We start from the raw sequence: 12,676 nt of genomic DNA on the forward strand, positions 1-12,676 counted from the left end.
CTTTCGTGTCTGCCTGGTTTTGTGACTTTGATTCTGAAGCTGTCTGAGGCCTTGACCTTGTGAGCTGGCCGTCTTTGCTGTGACCATGATGTAGCTCCCTCAACTGAAGCCAGGCAGTGCCAAGCAGAACCACTGGCCCTGTGAAGGAACCTGCTCATGTGGCAGTTTCCAAGGCAGTGTGTTAAGGGCTGGAGGAGGTGCACACAGTAGGTTAGCAATTTCCTCGGTGCTGGGGAAACAGTCTCTTATGCAATGCAGTGACTCGCTCACCACGCCCTCCTTGGCACTCCCCCTTCCCTTGCTTCTGCTTTCCTGTCCCTACTAAACACTCCTGTTCCTTTCTGCCCTACCTATTCTCCCAAGGGGCCTCTCCTCCTGTGGGGCCTCAACCTCCACCTTTGCTCTCCTTACACCTGTTTCTCTGTTCAGGCTGCAGTTCTTTTCCGTTCCCACCTGGGTGTCCCAGGGGCCTTGCAGTGTGTCCAGAATGAACGAGTTAGTATCTGCCTCTTGCAAACCCATTTCTTCTTTGAATCATGGTTGAAAGCTTGGTCGTTCAATTTTCTGAAATCTTTCCATGTGTTCAGTGCTCTCTTCCTCTTTTACCCTCAGTCACCAAGTGCTCTTCAGTGTGCCTCTGAGATGCCTTATGGATCTGGCCCTCTTGTTTCATTTCTACAGCCATAAGCACCGGGCAGCCCCTCCCATTCATTCCTCCCTCTGCCTCCTGCCCTCTCAGTCCCTCTGTCCTCCTCTCCGCTACAAAGCCCTGTAGGTCAGCCTGTCCTACCTTTGAAACCTGCTGCCTCCCTTTGCCTACAAGAGTGCAGCTTGTTTAGTGCCTGTTCCCCAGATTTCAGCCGTCCCCAAACCACCTTCACCGTGTCTGTCGCCTCTGTGTGCCACCTCTGTTAATTACTTAATAGTTTCCTTTAACTTGCTCAGTTTTTAAAATGAATAAGCTCATTTTAGAAGGTAATGTCATCACCATAAAAGGAAAATCAAGGTGGTCTTGTCACAAATGGAAAGTCACTGTAAAAGATCAATAAGCGACTGTTACAACCAAGACCTCCCCAGAGCACCCCAGTGGGGAGGCATGCGCCCCACTCTGGGTGAGTGTCATGTGGACGACCCTCTCAGGTGGGCTTCTGTCCTTCCCCACGGGCTCTGTGCACAGTGATCAACATCGTGGACTATGGAGCCAGGCTGCCTGGGTCCCAGCCTTGTTCCCTCCTTTCCATCTGCAGGGACAGGGGCAAGTTCTGAGCCTCAGTTTCCCCATCTGTAAAAGTGGTTAGTGATACTTCCTGCCAAACGTTGTCGTGAGTATTAAGTGAGATAGGACCTGGGGATCACTTCAAACAGTATCTAGGACATGATAAGCCCTGAGGACTGTTTGCTGGTTTTCGCTTCTCCTTTCTGAGGGCCTGCCCCTGTCTCAGCCACACCAGCACCACAGACGGCCCCCGACGGCCCCCCACAGGACTCTCTCCTGCCTGCAGGCCTCTGCTGCTGTGCCTTCCCTTTCCCCGCAGGTCTGGCCCAGCTGTCGCGTCCTCTGTGCACCTCACAGGTCTCCCAGAGAGACCCGGCCCTGCCTCCCCCGTGTGCTCCCTGCACTCTGTTCTGTACCTCTTTCAACCCATAACCCACAGTTATTATTCGGGAGGAGGGTTTTCTTCACGTGGGGGTGCAGTGCCTTCAGGGTGGCGTCTGCATTGTCACGTCTCCTGCCTGGGTTGCCTTCTCAGGTGCTTGTAACTAACACAGGGGTCACCGCCCACGCTGGGACACAGAGCCCACCAGGAACTCAAGCTTAAAGGACTTGAGAAGGTGGTTCTCGGTGTCCTGTCTTCATACCCTGCTGTGGCACTCGGGCCAGGCAGAGCTGGCGTTGCTGTTGTGACGTGGAGGAGCCGTGGAACTGGAGTCGGGCATCTCAGGGCTCGAGGACCAACTCTAGAATTTCCTGCCTTTGTGACCCTCAGGCCCACACTGAACCCCTCAGAGTCTCCGCTTACTCATGTGTACAGCATCAGTCAGTTCTAAATGTTGCCAGAAAAGGCTTATTTTCTTAGGAGTGTGGAGATCTGTCTGCCTGTGGGTGTAGACTGGTCCATCAGCTCTGAGACAGGATGCAGAAGCAGGCTGGGACTCCAGCGCTCGGTCACCTTGCCGTATCCTGGCTTCCCCTTGGTACCTGCCCTTCCTTCAACCCCCAGCCCAGTTTAGGGATTCGGGGTCATCCAGGGAAGGGCAGTGTCGTCCTCACCCATGACACCCAGAGGTGAAACCAGCATGTCCTCTGAAGCCGCTGGAATGAGCATCACCCAGGCCCCCTCGGTCCCTCGTGCAGCCACATCGCGATGCCCAGGCTGTGGCCTGTGGTGGTCACACCTGCAGTACTTCCTGTGCAGCCCTAGCCTCTGCCTTCAGTCCACTCCTTCCAGGGCACCCATAGACCCCTTGGGCCTCTGCCCTTTCTCTCCCCTTACACGGGGCCCCGGCAGTCACTCTTTGTTTAGAAACCAGCTATGCTTTCCAATATGTGACCTGCTCACTTCGCACACTTGTGCCTCGGTGGCTTGGGAGCTGTGCCTCTCTCCTGGATTTGCCTGCTGAGTTTTCGAGTTCGTCCACATCGCAGCATGTGTCATTATTTCCTTCCTTTTTATGGCTGTGTAATATTCCACCATGCAGACAGACCACATTTTGTTTATCCACCCATTGGTTAATGGCACTTGGGTTATTTCTACCCTTTGGCTATTGTGAGTAACGTTTTTCATTCCTGTTGGTTCGGTTTTTCTGAGTAGCTCTTTGGAGTGGTGAGCTGTCCACATTTCTACAGCTTGGCTGTTTGGAGAGCAAGGAAAGCAGAGCCGAGCGTGGTGGTCAGCTGGGGACTGGTGTGCTACGAGGTGCAGATGCAGACCAGGGTGGTGTGAAGGTTGGGGAGAAGGCTCTGCCAGAGGGAGGGGCTTACATCTGGCTCCAGAGCCATCTGGTGATCGGAGGGTATTTTCCCTGTTGATTATTAACTGATGGTTTTGATCTTGAGAGTAGATCCCTGGGGCTGAAACTAGTGCTTAGCTGAGATGCCATAAGTATTTTCAGAGTCATTTAAATAGCCCTCAATCCTCGATTCTCTCTCTCTCTACCTGGAGACCACACGACCATTTTATGAGTTATGATAATAAAAAAGATGATGATGATAATAATGATAATGGTCTACATTTGTGTAGGGCCTTCCATTTTATTTCGGAGACATAACTTATAATTCCTTAGAAATTATCACTCCCATCTCTGCAAGTGAAGGACACAGAGAGGTGAGGTGACTTAACCAAGCTCGCACAGTGGGGTAGTGAGTAGAGCTGAACTGGACCCCAGGGATCTCTCTGTTCTTAGTGTAGGGCATTTTCATAGGAATGTGCGATGGTCTCAGGGGGTCCGAGGCAGAGCCAGCTCAGGCCGGAGGCAAGGATGCTGGATGCCTGCGTGCCAGAAGCTGGGTGCTCCGCCCCGGGGCCCGTTGTCCAGTTCCCTACAAACAGCCCCATTTGGGTGAATTGCTCCCTTGTTTTTCCAGCTTCCACTCCAGGCTCTTTGACCATTTCCTCTTGAGATTTGCATTAGGACAAAGCTGGCTGGAACCTCATTTGGCTGAAGCCAGTTAGGACCTCTCCTGGCCTCCCTGAGCGCCCCCAGCCACCTCAGGATCACCAGGCTCTGGGGAAAGACTCCCAGAGTAGAGGCCCTCAGCGCCGCATGGGTCTGGGGCAGGGGGATGCTGAGGAGGTAGGAGGAGGAGGGTTCCTGGCCTGTCCACTCGCGCCTGCTCTTACCCCCCTTCTCTTAGCTGAGTGAATGATCTCCTGCCTGCCCCCCTCTGCCTTCCTCTGTCCTCCTCCTCCCGTCACCACCCCCTCCTCTTGTGCGTCCCTGTGTGAGTCTGGGCCCCTGGTCCATAGAGCTGGGGGAGTGCCATTTGGCTGGCTTGGTGGGGGGGCAGTTTTCAGTCTCAGTGAGCTGACACACGTCAAGATCACGGTGGATTCCTAGAGATGTGCTATAAAGAGCACTGAGGGTCCTGCCTCTGCTGATAATTTACCTTTTGCTTACAACAAATTAGGGCAGATTCAAGGTCACCCCTTGACAGAATCATGTCACTGTCACCTACTCACGTGTGGCATGTTGTCCTGAGACAGGGCTGGCATTGCACTGGGCGCTGTAGTTCTTACTCTGTCTTATCTCAGCCAGTGGTCAGGCCTGGCTGTCCTTGGGAGGGTGGCTCACACTCAAATGTCATTGGTCATGAGGGCTGGGACAGGACCGGGTGGGGCCAGCTGGCCGCAGCAGGGAGGTGAGGCAGGAGCAGGGATTCCGCCCTCCTTTCTGTGGTCTTCCAGGGACGATGCCGAGGCTGGAACCTGCGACTTGGGTGGTGTCTCTGTTTCCTAGGGCTGCTTGTAACCAAGAGCCACAAATGTAACCGAGTGTCTCAAACAGGGTGGGTGGCTTGAAATAGCAGTATTTATTTGGAGGCTTGGTTCTGGAGGCTGGACATAGAAAATCAGAATGTCGGCAGGGCCGGGCTCCTTCTGAAGGCTCCAGGGAAGGACCCTTCCTTGTCTTGTGTGGCTCCCGGCTCCCTCATCCTGAGGCGTTCTTCCCATGTGTCTGTCTACACCTGGCCACCTTTTCCTCTTATAAGCAGACCAATCACGTTGAAGTAGGAGGCCAACCTAATGACTTCATCTTAACTTGATTATATCTACAGAGACCTTATTTCCAGTGAGGTGACATTGAGGGGTCCTGGAGGTTAGGACTTTAGCATATCTCTGGGTGTCGGAGCAGAATTCGATTCATAGTGGGAAGTTAGCTCTGAAATAAGTGTCTTTGGCTCCTAGGAGTGGGGGTGGAGTCGAGAGGCGGGGTGGCTCAGCGTGGTGCATCCCCCACCCCCCCAGGGGCCGCTCTGAGCCATCTCTACCCAGTCAGAGTAGATTCTAATCTGTAGCCAGGGCTGCTGCGCGCTGCGTTCTGATCTTTCCGAGGGCCAGTCACACCTTTGCCCACCCTGGTGTCCCCTCTGGAATCTCAGACAGAACCCTGGAGCTGGTGTGAGGCTGGTCTTTCCTGCTCTTGCACCTTCCAGGCCCCAAACATCATTTGGGAAATCCTTCTTGTGGGAGATGCCCTGTGCTCCCACCTGGCAGTCCTCACCACTCCTTGGAGACTGGTCCTTGGAGGTTAGTCCCCCATCTGGGGAGAGCAGGCTGGCTCAGAGGAGAGGGGCTCAGACCAGGGCAGGTTACGAGGGCCATTTGTTTGGGACGCAGGGACCTTGGATAAGAATCACATCTGCTCTGGTCTCATGGGAATGAGCAGCTTGTTGCCTCATGGGGAGAACCAGACTGTGTATGAGCCACTCGTGACCACTGATACTAGAACCTGCCGGTATTGCTCTCCCCTGGGGTTTGTGTTATTGGCAACCAAGGGCAGCTATGGGTCAAGTTTGCCCACAAGCTGTCTCCAGGGGAGTAGGCCGGAAGTCCTCAGCTCACCCCCAGCAGTCCTAGAGTCTCTGGTTGGGGAGCTTGCCCACCCCTCCCGCATGCTTTTTTTTTTTTTTTTACCAGACTCCCAGTCCCCCAGGGACAGCTCCCTGTCCCTGCCTTTGCCTGTCCTCACCTCAGGGGAGCATCCTTGATCATGCTTCCTTCCTTCCCTTTCCCCCACCACGGCCTTCAGGGGCGTAGGCCATAGAGGAGGAACAGTGGCTGCTTGGAGGAGGGCAGAGGGGCAGGACCCAGCCCTGTCAGGCCCGCAGGTGGAGAGGGCCTGAGCCCGCCATGGAGGGAGGCCAGCGGCTCTGGCTGAGAGCTTGAAGGAGCACATTCATGTCTGTGTGAATGTGTGTGCACATGTGCCAGGTCTTGGCCCTGCTGGTTTCTGAGCTAGTTACAGTCTGGATCAGGAGGAGGAGACCCCTCTCCAGCCGTCAGAGTGAGGGCAAGCCCAAGAAGAATGGAGTGGGAAGGGGCAGCAGAGAGGGGGAATGGGCAGGGTTGAGGTTAATGGGGTCACGTGGGTCCTCCCCAAGCCAGATGTTCACGTAGCCTCCTTAGGGTGCTTCCCAGGGGACCGGTGGCAGGGCCCACAGGGTGGTGTCAGGGTAGACAGGTCCCTGTGGCACTGGGCCTGGTTTTTCTTAGACTAGGCCTGTCGGGTTGTGGGGGCCCTGGACTGGGTAGCGGCCAGGCCACAGGGCAAGGGCTTGCCCTGGAAAGGCAGGGAGCTGGGCTCTGCAGGAAGCTAGCTTCTCTCATGAACGAGGTTGGGGTGGGGCTGTTAGTCCCTTTGGCAGTACATGGGCTGGAAAGTAGTACAGAAATATTCTCTCGAGTTGGCAGAAGAGGTGCTTTGGTCACTTAAGCGGGACCAGGTGCTGGGCTAACAGCTGCTTCAGGCTGGGAAACAGTTACAAAACTGGAGCTCGGGTGGCTCATCCTGGTCCTCTTAGACTGTTACTGCTCTTATTCTGCCTTTCCTCCTGTCCCAGGAGATAACTAGGGCATGTCCAGGACACCAGAGTCCCTCATCCGTCTGGGGACTCCCCCAGGTTCTTCCCAGCTGGCCCTGTTGCGTAACCGTTGTTCTAAAGCCTTTTCCTGCTGCAAACATTCTGCCCGGTGCTCAGGCTGCAAACTAGCACTGCCTGGCCACCAGCAAGGGCCAGATGGAAAGTGGGGAGCGTGTGAGAGCAGGGAACTTGTTGCAGTCATGTTGTCATGGTGACCCAACTCTGTTTAGCTGTCTCTCCATGGTCCTAGCCCACATGGACTAAAATAAGTCTTACCTGCAGCTTATACCCCAGGCAGCTCATCCTCCCAAGGTCTGCTGTCTGGCCAGTGTGTATGTGTGTGGCGGGGGTGGGGGGACACGACAAAGGGGCCCCAGGGAGGGTGAATTGAAAATGTTTACCCCTTTCCCCTTCTTTTCCCACCCCGCCCCCAGACCTGGATCTCTTTAGCTCTGTGGTCTCCGGCTTCAGTGTGCATCAAAACCACCTGGAGAGATTGTTAAAATACAGATTCCTGGGCCCTGTCACTGGAGAGTCTGGGTACACCCAAGAATTTGCATTACTTTTTAAAAAAGAGTTAAAAATGTTTTATTTATTAATTTTTAGAGAGAGGGGAAGGGAGGGAGAAAGAGAGGGAGAGAAACCTCAATGTGTGGTTGCCTCTTGCGTGCTGCCAACTGGGGACCTGGCCCACAACCCAGGCATGTGCCCTTACTGGGAATCGAACTAATGACTGTTTGGTTTGCCGGCTGGCACTCAATCCATTGAGCCATACCAGCCAGGACAGAATTTGTATTCTCACAGTGCCCGGGTGATGCTGATCTGCTGGATCAGAGGCCACACTTGAAACAGCCTGGCTTTAGATTTTTCTACATCCCAGCAAAGAAGAAATGCACCCCACTCTAGTGTCGAGTGGTGTGTGTTAGACCGTCTCCAAGGCCTGACACTTTAGAGGAGTGAGGGGATGGTACAGAAAGGCCCTTACTCACCTCTTCTGTGTTCTGTGCTCCTTACAGGAAGCAGGAGCTGGCCAACAGCTCAGATGTGACTCTCCCAGACCGGTCTCTGTCCCCTCCTCTCACTGCACCTCCCACCATGAAGGTAAGAGGCTTAGAGCTGGTAAGTGGGGGAGGCCGTGGGCGGCAGGGGGGAGGGTAAATCTCAAGGCTACGCTTTGTTGTGGCAGCACAGCAGGCCCCGCTGTGTCTGTCCCCGTGGGGCTGTGGAGGCCCGGACACCTCTAGAAGCAGCACTCACTTGAGCTTAGCAGTTCAGGAGGCGGGTGTGAGTGTGAGACGCAGGGGTGTTAGGGCACGGTGAGGAAATGAAATAGACCTACCGGGGCTGAGTGGGTTTGGTGGGGTGCTTGGCAGTTAGTGAGAGGCCTTGTGGAGCTGTGGGGTTCTGGAACTAGGGGCCCAGGCAGGAGTAAGTGGGAGGCTTAGAAAGCAGCTGCAGGCTAGTGGTGCCTTAAGGGGCTACTGCCCAGAAGGGCTACCAGGGCCTGGGGGCTGGGACCCTCATGGCTCTTGAACAGAACTTGCATGTTGGTCTCCCTGCCTCTGACTGGCCTTCTTCGGTGGGCCCTGTCCCACCAGCCCCTGTGGGACAGTTGCCTTAGAGGTTCTGGGGAGCCAGTAATTCTTTTCCAATTAATACTTTATTCACAAGTCTCTCATGGGAGAGCACATCTTAGGACCCCAGGCCCAGGCTCCTCTCATTCCTGCCCAGGAGCTGAGGGGCAGTGCCCTCCCCCCACTGTGCCCTCCCCTGTTTACCCTTCGGTCCCCCATGTTCGAATGGCCACACACTCCTGACGTGCCCTCAGAGAGGACTTGGTTCAGGCAGTGTGCCTGCCTGGGCAGCAGTGGGCCTCCCTCCCTTACATTCTGCCAGGTGAGGACTAGCTCTGAAGAAGTCACCTGCCTCCTGAGCCATCTGAAGGGACATCGAGGCCAGCCTCCATCTCTGTCCTGGAGCTCTGCTGTGAGGTGACTCACAGGCAAATAATTAGGGCTCTTCCCTTTTGCTCTCTGTTGTAACCCTCTTCTATAACCTAATCCATTACAAAGTGGTACCCCCAAGGGAAGTGGATAAAAACCATCTTTCCGTGATCATCCCATATTGAATGCCTCCCGTGCAGAGCTGTGTGGTATGCACCGAGGGGTGATACCAGTGAGTGGCAGCCAGAGCCTGCCCATGTTGCATTAGGATTCAGGGATGGGTGGGGAGTAGGCTGGCTGAAGACAGCCCTGCTCTCCTCCTGGTGGGGTACCTGGGGGCACTGAAAGCCCAGCTGCCTTCGTCAGCCTAGTCACAGTGCTGGCACCTGAGCCAGGTGCTGCAGTGGCTTGTGTGCGCCGGGTAGTGCTGAGGAGCATGTCACCAATGTATGTTTCTGCACGTTGGTCTGCAAAATGGGGTGTGGGATGCTTGTCTGTGCTCATGGATGGCGGGAGTGTGCAGGGAGGACTCTGAAAGTGTCCTGGGAGGAGTCACTGAGTTCTTGGCAGTTTTTAATTACTCACATACTCATTTAATTCATTCAACACCCAATATTTATTTGATGTTCTATTAGTCAAGACTCTTGATTTCAAGGGACAGAAACATAACTCACTTTGGCTTAAGCATCAAAGGGACTTTATTGCCTTTGTAATGGCAAGTATAGACTCCAGGCATGGCTGCATCCATGAAATCTGTCTTTTTCCACCTCTCTTCTGTATTGGTTTCATTCTTTGTCAGACTCTGTCTCTGTGATGACAGAAATGTGACAGCTGCTCCCGCTTGCTAAGTAATTCCAGCGAAGAGTCTCTTTTCCCTAGTAATTCTATCAGAAGTCCCAGGGAGAAGCTCACTGGCCTTTCTGAGGTCACATGTCTATCTCTGAACCAATCATCACAACCAGAGAGATGGAAGGCTCTGATTGGCCAGACTTGGGTCTCATGTCCTCTACCTAAACCCATACCTAACTCATACCTAAGAGCCCTCGGTGGGAGAAGGGTAGCTCTTCAAAGGAAAATTGAGGGTTCACTGTGAGAAGAAGAGAAAGTGGGTGCAGGCAGGCAAGACCAATAGCTTTTTACTACAAATGCTGACGATATGCTGAAGGCTGGGGACTTAAAGGTGAATAAGACATTGTGGTGGTCCTGGTTCTGGAGCTTGTAGTCTAGCTTGGGAGATGAGAGTTGAAAAAATAATTTTAAGAACGAGGGATGAACAGTTCGGCACGATGACTGTTACAAAGGAGAAGCACAGCCTACCTGGGGGCCAATATAAGGTCTGTGGATGGAGAGGGTCAGGTAGGGCTTCTTTGAGGGAATGATGTTTAAGCTGAACCTGGAGAGCTGAGTAGGACTTAGGCAAAGGTGCTGTCAGGCCGAGAGACCACTAACACCTGCATGATTTGGGAGCTCCTGAGAAATGCAGAGGCCCCACTCCAGACTGCAGAATCAGAGTCTGCATTTTACCAACGTTCCCATTCATACCCACTCTACAGGAAGCACTGCTGCAGGCTCTGACGTGCTGTCAGGCGGGACAGAGAGTTTCTCCAATCATGAGGCCAGGATGTCCAGAACACCCACAGTTAGGGACAAAGGGTCAGACCCTCGGAAGGTTTATTAAAGATTTTGGGCTTTCATCTGACTAAACGCAATGGCATTATTGAAGATTTTAGTCAGAGGAGTAAGGTGATGGGACTTTTGAACAAGCCACCTTGGCCGTTGTGTGGAGAGTGTGTAGGAAGGAGCAGAGTGGGGTGTGGGGGTGAGTTTCGGGCCCTCCGCAGGGGTCCGGTGAGGAGAGGGTGCAGGCCTGACCCTGAAGGTCCTGTGCGTCATTTGGAAGTGGTCTGGCTTCAGATTTCCTGGGAGGTAGATGGATGAGATATGAGGATTTGGGGGAGGTGGGAGGCAAGAGTGGCCCCAGGTTTGGAGCAACTAAATAAATGTTACAGCCATTCTCTGAGAGGGAATGACCCAGAAGGGACCATGAGGGCCTGGCTTCTGTGCCCTTTGGCAGTGCAGGTAGGGGCAGGGGGAGCAGGCGTACCCCTTAGGTATTGATCCCCTCAGAAATCACAGAATGTCAGAGGTGGACGATCCATTTCCTTTACAGACAAATTGGATGGCAAGTGACTCGCCTAAGGTCCCACTGGAGATAATTGTGTTCCTACTGTTGTCAGCAGATTTAGTTAAATTCGAAGACCCAAGCTAATTTTGGTGAAGCACTCTTCTCGTCCCACCCCAGCATGCAGGGGTAGCCCTTTGAGTCGCTTCTCCCATTGGGGAGGGCTTGCTGGGGGAGTGGCTGGCCTGAGAAGCTTGTTCTACCCCCAGTGCCACTGTCCCCCACTGCCATGCCTGCTGCAACTGGTCCTCCTCCCCCTCCCCACCTCTTTGCTGTTTGTGTTTTTGAAGGTTTTTTTTTTTTCTAATATGAAACTGAGAAAAAGCAACCAAAGAGATGTTGAGCAGATGGGCTGAATGAGAGCGCAGTTCCCAGCCAGAACTCAAGTTGTGTGGATGGTGCCGGCTGGGCTGGGAGAGGGGTAGGGGTTTAGGGCTCTCTCCCTGGGATTGTTTCCAGGCCCACATCTTTTATGATCTGGTTTTCCTGCCCAAATGGATCAACAGACATTTAGGGAGGGCTGGCTTTGTGTGCCCAGCATTTTGCTGGGCCCCGTGGGGTCAAACCCAGGCCGCAGTCTTCACCCTTCAAAGAACCTGCTGTCTACAGGGAGCCCTAATGGAGCAGAAGAAACCATATGGCTCAGCATGTGACAAACTCTAGTGTGTCATGTGGCTATTCGGTGGGGTGGAGAGGAGTGAGGACAGCTTGGTGGGGAGGCTGGTGGGGAGCAGGAAGGGGACCTAATGCGAGCAGTGGGGCTGGGCTGACCCCCGTGGGACCAACCATGCTCAACAACTCTCCCAGGCTTGGGGAAGTAAAGGGGCTGGGGCTGACCCCCTCATTGTCCTCCAGCTCATAGTGATTGTGCAGAGTGTTTCTTGGAGGTGGCAATGCTGGAACTTGATGTGACCTTGATCTGAATCACCACTCTGGCCCCTGGAGCTCCACTAGGTCTGAGCTGGCCAGGTCAGTCTAGAGGTGACCCTTGCTCTGTCTTTTCCATACCACTTTGTGTGGGTCTGAGGGCAGCCCCTGCCATAGACCTTCTCCTTTCCAGGAGGGGAAAAGGAGGCCTGGTGTTTTTTCTGCAGGGATGGGCAGAAGATCTTGTTCCTACTCTCCTTCCTTGGTCCTTTGTTTTTCATGACTCATGAATGCCTCCAAAACCTTCAGAGGAGGTTCAGGCAGGGATGCAAGTGCTTGGGTGCTAGGGAGGATAACGGAGGTTGGGGGAGCTTTCTCTCATTCCCTCCAGGCAGAGCTGGGCTATTCTCCTCCTCCTGCCCTCCCCAGCTCACCAGTTGCCCACCAGCCAGACTCTATCTCTGGGCATGGGCTGGGGTTTCCTTTCCAGCTTGTGGCACAGCCCCAGGCCCAGTGCTATCTCTTCTGTCCACTCTGGGAAGGGTTGAGTGAGGGATGTCAGCCCCTCTTAGATCTACCAGTTTTGTAGGGACAAGGTGAGGAGGTATTTATGTAAAGGATGCTGGGGAGCCTTCTAGGGTGGGGGCAGGAAGGGCTCAAGGACCCCAGCAAGGAGGTTTGGATCCCAATCCCCTGGAAGGGGACCTCAGAGGACAAACATTTGCTCCATCCATTACCACCAATGCAGGGGGTTTAGTTGGTTCTCTTGTTGATGCTCTGTGGGCCCCAGGAGAGCTGTCTCTGGTCTCCATACAGACCCCGTTTATGTTGCCTGTCCTGAGGCCACCTCCTCAGGAGCCACTGCCCAGGAGCTCTTTGAAGTTGTAGAGGCCAGAGGACAGGGCAGCCTAAGGCAGTGCAGATGTGAGAAAGCTTACCTGGTCTGCACCCGTGGGGCTGTGCCTTGGAGGCGCCAGGGCCACAGAGATGCCTGTGTGCACACCACCTGCATGGACCCACCCCTCATGCATGTACATCTGCACATGTATATAGTGTCCCTGATTTTGTTCATGTTTTAAGGCCAACTAGCCTACACTTCAG

The 12,676-nt window shown here is 54.0% G+C and overlaps 1 protein-coding gene across 2 annotated transcripts in view; it reads left to right on the forward strand.

Moving 5' to 3' along the window:
- Positions 1-12,676, forward strand: part of RAP1GAP2 (RAP1 GTPase activating protein 2) — a 203,587-nt gene that overhangs the window by 94,627 nt on the left and 96,284 nt on the right. For both annotated transcript variants that reach the window (XM_053662728.1, XM_053662727.1), the window contains one exon: positions 7,600-7,684. In XM_053662728.1, coding sequence (XP_053518703.1) covers positions 7,600-7,684 — 85 coding nt within the window. The remainder of the gene's footprint in view (positions 1-7,599; positions 7,685-12,676) is intronic.

Source organism: Artibeus jamaicensis, unplaced genomic scaffold (assembly GCF_021234435.1).
Source record: "Artibeus jamaicensis isolate MK-2021 breed Jamaican fruit bat unplaced genomic scaffold, CSHL_Jam_final contig_2790, whole genome shotgun sequence".
Taxonomy (NCBI): domain Eukaryota; kingdom Metazoa; phylum Chordata; class Mammalia; order Chiroptera; family Phyllostomidae; genus Artibeus; species Artibeus jamaicensis.